Below are 7,436 nucleotides of genomic sequence, written 5' to 3' on the forward strand. Positions count from 1 at the left end.
CATCATCTTTGCCATTGTCCTCATCATCATCTCCAATGCATACGTCATCCAGCTTGTTCATCGTTATGTGCCTAGAACTGGCTTATATCCAGTGGTCAAATATTTTTCAGGGCCTTGTGTTAATGATCTCATTAAGTTTTCAGAACAACTCTATGAAGTAGGTACTAATACAATTCCCATCTTACAAATAAGGCTCAGAGAAGCCAGATGACTTGCCTAAGGCCGCACAGCCAGTGGGTAGAGAGCTGGAATTTGACCAGGGATGTGGTGTGAGCCTCTCCACCACCCTGCCCATCTCTCGAAGGTGTCCCATATCCCCAGTCTCACTTGGTGGTGGCAGGTGTGGTCTCCCCACTGAGGCCTGCCCTGACCTCCCATGGACCTTCTCCTTGCCCTCGTGGCTGTGGACATACTCAGGCTATTGCCCAGAGAGCTCAGCTGTAACTTGAGTCTCACCCAGGCTGGGGGTGATGAGGAGGGTGGGCAGGTGACAGCCAGGGCAGGGAGATTTGCCCAGACACTGGTGCTCAGCAGCCTGGCAACCGCTGTGGCCCCGGGCAGACTGGGGGCTCTGGGAGCTTGCTCCGGAGTCCTGGCAGTGGGCTTCACCATGGGCAACAAGCAGACAGTTTTCACTCACGAGCAGCTGGAAGCATATCAGGTAGGGGTAAAGGCCTGGGCCCTTGGTGGGTTTGGAGCCTTGGTTTCCTGGTCCAAGAAATGAGGATGGCATGCCTTCATCCTCGGTGTGCGGTCCGCAAGCATTCCTGGGGTGGCTCTGTGTGTGGCTTCAGGCAGTAAAGGGCGTGGGGTTGTGCGAGAGGAAGCAGGCCCCCCAGGCAGGGTTCGGGCCAAGCTGACATCTCTCTCCGCAGGACTGCACCTTCTTCACGAGGAAGGAAATCATGAGGTCAGTCTGGGGAGGAAGGGAGGAGGAGCTTTCTTTACATTGCTTGATTTGCAATTGGGCCATGCTTAATGCTTCATAGGGGTTAAAGCGGTAATGGGGGGATCGCGTGCATGGTCAGTGGATGAACACAGAGACGGGAAGGCTGAGAAGTCACATCTGGTCCTGTGGTCACGCCTCTAGGCTGACAAGTTTGGGCTTTCTCCCAAAGGTGGCAGGGAGCCACAGAGAGTGTGTGAGCCCGGGAGATGCGGATCAACATGTTAGAAAGATCCCCCTGAGGCCAGTGTGATGAGGCTGGAAGCCCAGGGGCAGAGTCTAGAGCCAGCTCCAGGCTGTGGGGTTGACATCAAGGTTAGAGAGTGAGGAGGTGGCCGCAGGCAGTTGCAGTTCCCTGGTGTGAGCGAGACAGACATAGATGGGTATTCTACATCATCACTCAGCCTATGGAGCCATTATCCAGAAGCCCCGACCCATGAACTTGGAGCTGTGAAATCCAAGCTGGCTGGGGTTTGGCTGCAGAGTGATCGGGGCCAAGGCCCCAATTGTGTGGGCACAGGACATCCATTATTGATGGGCACACCTTTCACCAGAGAGCCCCATTGTCTGGGTGAGGAGAGCTCACAGGGTCACCCTGGCCATCGTGATCAAATTACTATGGGGAAACTGAGGCTCAGACAGGGGAAGCTGACCCAAGGCCCCTGGGCAGATGGGTAGAGCCCCAAGGAGTCTGAGACTAACGTTTTGTCTGTCTCAAGCTTCTTGCTTGACAGACAGACCTACCGAGGGGAAAGGGGGAAGAGAGGAAGGGGGACTTGCTCAAAGCCAGACAGAAACCCAAACCCAAACCCAGGCTATTCTCTGAAGAGACCCAGGAGTGGAGTTTCTGATACTCCCTCCTCAAATGCCTAGCTATCATATGACCCAGAGGCTCTTGTCCCCTTCAGAGACAGTCCCTAGCAACTCAGAGACCTCTGACTCATCAAGGATGGTCTCCACAAGGCTACTGCTCAGCATGTTGCAATGATGGTATGGTGTCACCAGGTGAGGGCATTAGAGTGGAGAGCTGGCCCCACCATCTAGCTAGTGTGTATGACATTTGGTGTTTTGCAAAATACTTCTCATTTACCCCTTTGAAAGTACCTGAATATTAGACTTTTGTCTCTGCTCTATCCCATTGAGGGAACCCCATTCCCCATTGTGGAGGGAGAGAAAGAAAGTGTGAGGATGAGCATCTTTAGAGGCAGGGCCTTGCCAACAACATGATGATGTCCAGAGATTCATAGATTGGCTCAGAGTCTCTGAATGCTCAATGTGAGATGACCTTACCTTAAGCACTCTCCCTTCTGTCAACCCCATCTGCCTGGTAAACTCCTATTCATGCTTCAAAGCCCAGTACCAATGCCACCTCCTCCAGAAAGTCCTTCCTCCTCCTCGGCTTGCTTCCCTCACTCTAGTTTCCCTTAGCTCTGGGGTCCTCTCTTTACCTTGGCCTTGGGCCCAGGGAGATAGAGGTGTCTGTGTCTGGCTCTGCATGCATGAGGGTTGGACCCAGGGCTGATGGATCTTAGGGACTTGGCATCCTTCAGTGTAGAGTGAGCAGATGCAAGAGTGGAGACATTAGGGACAAGGCCACCCCCACCCATCTCCCAGACCTCGTTGTTTCCCTCCCCACACCAGGCTCTTCTATCGATACCAGGACCTGGCCCCCCAGCTTGTTCCTCTTGACTACACCAGCTGCCCGGATGTGAAGGTGCCCTATGAGCTCATCGGCAGCATGCCTGAGCTGAAGGTATGCCTGGGCTCTGGGGCAGGCAGGGAAAAAGCAGTAAGACTGAGCTTTGTTGCATTCACATGAGGGGGGTGTTGTAATTATTCTCATTTTACAGATGAAGAAACTGGGATTCAGAGAGCTTAAGACACTTGTTCATAGTCACACACTAGGACATGAGAGAGACAGGATTCAAACTCTGGGTTGTTGGGAAGATGAGAGGACATAATATAGGTAAAGTGCTCAGCATAAGCTCTGGCAAGTACTCGGGGAATGCTAGTTTTTCTTTTCATAGCAGAAGCTATTAAATGCAGGTTCTTCTCAGCTGGATGATACATAGTTTGTGACTCTGAAGGGGGCTTGTGAGGTGAGTGACAGTGAGTAGAAATTATTTTATCACAAGGACAGAAACCTCATTCAAGAGGGACAGAACGGGTTGAATTATGTGAACAAAAAAATGCAAGGGGAGGGCTGGTATCATGTACAGCTGGAACCAGGCTCTCCGGGGATGTGCTTGGGAATGTCCCCCCATCTTTCAGCTTCTCCCAGGAAGAGGCATCAGCCTCAGGCAGCCTGTTCTCTTGAAGTAGTGAAGGGAAACACCAGCTGCCCCAGGTTTCCTCCCATCTTCTCTGCAACAAGCAGAAATAAGGTTCCTCCACCCCGACTTTTCAGAAACTTTCCCAGGGCAGCGTCTGATTGGCCACTTTGAGTCACATGCTCATCCCAGAGGTGATCACTGTTGCCAGGTGAAAGGAAATCCCTGATTGGCCTCACCCAGGTCATATGACTGCCTCTGAAGCTGGAAGTGGGGTTAACAATGCCCAGACCACAGGGGTGGAGATTGGATTTACCTGAAGTCCTCTCCAGGGATCATGGAAGGAAGAGAGTCTTGGTGAAGGGTACTTGAATGTTCCCAGGGGTACTCAGAGGTTCCCAGGGCTGAGAGTGAAACCACTTGGAACCCTTCCCCCAAGATCCTGGTCAGGGATGGGCTTCCTGCTTCCTGTCTCTAGGACAACCCCTTCCGTGAGAGGATCGCCCAGGTCTTCTCCGAGGATGGGGATGGCCATATGACCTTGGACAACTTCCTGGACATGTTTTCTGTGATGAGTGAAATGGCTCCCCGTGACCTCAAAGCCTACTATGCTTTTAAAATTTATGGTGTGTGCAGGGCCCCGGGATGGGGAAGTGGGAACGAGATCGGGTTGGGCCAGGGGCTGCCCTACTGTCACAAATGTCTCCCCAAGAGCTCCGAGGCCCTGCCTGGCCTTTTCCTTCACCCCACCCTGGTACCTTCCCACCCTATCTCTTTGCTGACTCCATTCCAGCCACATTGGCCTGGCCGTTACCCCGACACACCAAACTCTTTCTGCCTCTGGGCCTTTGTGTCTGCTGTGTCATTTGTCTAGAATACATTTCCTCTCGCTCCTTCCTATTTTGAAATCTTGAATGACCTCCCAGCAGATCCCTGCCTGCTCAATTCCAAAGCAAGATCCAGCTATTACCCTACAGTCTTGGGTTCCCTCCAGTGCCTCAGTTTCCTCCTCTGTAACATGGGGACAAGATGTGCCCACAACTGGCCCAGTCTGCCTGCCCCTGTTGTCCCCTCACCCCCATGTCCCCAATCTGCTCTGTTGTGGAGACTTTAATAACGACGACTACATCTGTGCGTGGGACCTGGAGCAGACGGTGATCAAGTTGACGCAGGGGGAGCTGAGCGCTGAGGAGGTGAGCCTGGTGTGTGAGAAGGTGCTGGATGAGGCCGATGGGGACCACGACGGGCGGCTGTCCCTGGAAGACTTCCAGAACATGATCCTGCGGGCGCCGGACTTCCTCAGGTGACATTCCTCACTAGCCTGTGCAATCCGTTCCCGTGTATGAGAGAGGCTCTTATGGAAGAGGTTCATAGACTCCCTTTGTGAAAATTCCTCCGTTCATTCCTTTGTGACCTTGGGGAACTTTCCCAACCTCCCTGGCCTCACTCCCTGAGTCTTTAAAATGGGGATAATTAGAGACCCTGTGGACACCTCCTGTGGGTGGACACAGCTCTTTGGGTGAGTGGAATATCGTTGGACTTCAGTCCTCATTTGCCTGAATATTTTGCAGTGAACAGACTGTACAACTGTACTTGGCAGCCCTGGGGAGAATCAGTGCTCCTGCTGTAGGGCAGAATCAGTGCTCCCACCGTAGTGTGGGTTAAATGAGTTAATTCAGGGGCTAGCCCACCACTTGTTTTTGTACCTCTCGTGAGCTAAGAATGGTTGGGAAAAGAAAATATAAGAATAATATCATACTTCATGACACATGAAAACCATATGAAATTCAAATTTCTGTGTTCATTGTTAGTTTTATTGGCACACAGCCACACCCATTTGTGTATGGGGTGTCTATGGCTGCTTTTGAGCTACAAGGTGGTGCTGAGTCATTGTGTAAATATCAACCATTTGGTCCTTTGCAGAAAAAAGTTGACTGACCTCCTAGCTAGTACATGGAAAGAATTTAGAGCAGTGCCCAGCGCACAGTAGGTGCTCAATAATTGTGTGGTATGGTTGCTGTTGTGGCTGTTATCATTGGTGGTGTCCTTTCATTCCCAGACAGCCTCCTTCCTCTACTCTGGATGAGCAAGGCTGGTCTCCTGCCACAGAGACATGAATAGTGACACCAGGATGAATCCCTTGCCACTAATTGAGCACCCACTGTGTATCCCACCCGGCACGTTTTCCTCTTTTTAGCCCTCATTACAGCACAATGAAGGAGGGACAGCTATTATCCCCATTTTACAGGGAAGTAAACTGAGCCCCAGAGAGGGGTAGCCTTAGAGTCTGGGGCAGAGCCAAGATATAAGCTCTGATCCAAAGTGATGTGCTCTCAACCCCCTTGGGGGTCAGACCTGGAGTTTATTGAGGGGGTCCATCTCCCCACCACCCGCCGTGGCTCCTTGCTTGCCTCGGGTACTACCGGTGGGAGTGTTGGGGAGGAGGATGAAGGAAGGGTGCCCTCTGCCTACTGACAGACTCCTTTTCTCTTTGCACCCAGCACCTTCCACATCCGTATCTGAGGGTACCGCGGAGGAGGAGCCAGGCCAGAGGAAGGCAGGGCGACCCCTCATCCCACTGTGGAATCTAGTGTCCCTCGGCTCTGGGAATAAACACACGTCACTGAGTCACAGCTGCTTGGAAGACATGTTTCCCACTTTAAGCCTGGCAGAGAAGGAGGGAGGCGGCCTGAGATCTCACCTCTGTCCTCACTGTGTGATCCTGGGTGTGGCTGCACCGTCTCTGGGCCACGACCTCCCCAGTTGTACAAGGAAAGGTCTGACTTCTGGATGTCTCTCCACTGTGAGGGCTGAAAGTGCCTCACTGCGGGTCTTGGTGGGCAGAGGCGAGGTGTGAAGATCAGGCCTGTGCTGTCCCACCCCAGAGCCTCCCAAAGTCCAACCCTACCCCCTACTGCTCAAATCCCCCCTTTCCCCCTCGATCCCTGAATTCCTCAAGGGGACTAAAGCTTCACCTCCTCGTTGATTCATTAGAACTGCCAGAGGAGGCCTCTGGGGAGGGGGTGGTGGCAGGAATGTCATTCACTGAGGCGTTCATAGTGCTTTACAGTTTATGAAGCACATGTTATTCTTTCATCACATTGGTTGCCTGTGATATCCCAGCAGGGTTGTCTGAGGAGAACTCACACTTCATTCAGAGGCAACGGGGTGACTTGCTCAAGGCCACACTGGAAGTCATCTGCAGAGACCTCTACATCTGCAGAGATCTCCCAGACCTCTACATCTTGCAGATTTGGGAAGCCCCATACCCAATCCACCTGTGGTCATCCTGGGGGCCCATTCCATGCCCTCAATCAATCCAAGGAGTGATCATTGCTGCAACCGAGATCAGCCCCCCAGGGACCTTCCCAGACACCCCCACTGTGTATCACTTCTAGGGCACCCACTCTCACCCTAACCCCCGTTTATTAAGTACCTAGTGTGCACCAAAGCCCTAGGTTTTATTCGAATTCTGCTGGTTTATCCTGAGAAAGAGGGACTGCTCTTCTCCCCATTTTCCAGTTGAGGAAACAGGCCCAGAGAGGTCTAGTGACTCACCAAAGGTCACACAGCCCCACAGCCCAAGATTCCCTCCAAGCCCTGGGCTACCTCTCCCTTTTTAAAGGAAAGGGCCTCCTATGCTTCTCCTAAAGCTGCCATTGTCGTCAGGAGTGCTTACTCTGTGCCAAGCCCTCCAGAAGTCTCATCTCCTCCATTTGCACAAGTCGTGAACAGCCCTGTTTACAGACAAGGATGTACTCTATGCATTGTGCCCAGGCTATGTGGGGAAAGGGCTCAAACTGACCTGGCTTCAAATCCTTCTGCTGACACCCCAGCCACGTGACCTTGGCCACATCTCTCCTGTCTCTTCTTTATTTTTTTTAAGTTTTGATTTAATTTAACTTAATTTTTTAGCCAAGCTGCACGGCTTTTGGGATCTTAGTTCCCCGACCAGGGATCAAACCTGGGCCTTTGGCAGTGAGCGCACAGAGCCCTAATCATTGGACTGCCACGGAACTCCCCTGTCTCTTCTTGTGCAGAGTGAGCCTACCTGATGGGCCTGCTCAGAGGCATAAAATAAATAATGAACATGGAGGGTCTGGTGTGAGGCCAGGCACACAGTAGGTTTCCTAGACCTCATTAGTATAACATTATTATTATTATTATTATTATTATTATTATTATTATTATTAAAATCACCAGATCACCCCACCGGAAAT

General features: G+C 51.9%; 1 protein-coding gene across 2 annotated transcripts; it reads left to right on the top strand.

The window, feature by feature from the left end:
- Positions 1 to 610: 610 nt before the first annotated feature.
- Positions 611 to 5,844, top strand: CIB3 (calcium and integrin binding family member 3). Of its 2 annotated transcripts, XM_057708675.1 has the most exons (6): positions 611 to 661; positions 876 to 910; positions 2,588 to 2,699; positions 3,695 to 3,842; positions 4,324 to 4,519; positions 5,718 to 5,844. In XM_057708675.1, the coding sequence occupies exons 1-6, from the start codon at positions 611 to 613 to the stop codon at positions 5,737 to 5,739; spliced, it is 564 nt and encodes a 187-aa protein (XP_057564658.1). In that variant the 3' UTR covers positions 5,740 to 5,844. The 2 variants fall into 2 exon arrangements, with proteins under 2 accessions (XP_057564658.1, XP_057564659.1); XM_057708676.1 differs by lacking the exons at positions 876 to 910; positions 2,588 to 2,699 and having other exon boundaries at positions 5,718 to 5,831.
- The last annotated feature ends 1,592 nt before the right edge of the window (positions 5,845 to 7,436 follow it).

Source organism: Hippopotamus amphibius, chromosome 15, assembly GCF_030028045.1.
Source record: "Hippopotamus amphibius kiboko isolate mHipAmp2 chromosome 15, mHipAmp2.hap2, whole genome shotgun sequence".
Lineage (NCBI taxonomy): Eukaryota > Metazoa > Chordata > Mammalia > Artiodactyla > Hippopotamidae > Hippopotamus > Hippopotamus amphibius.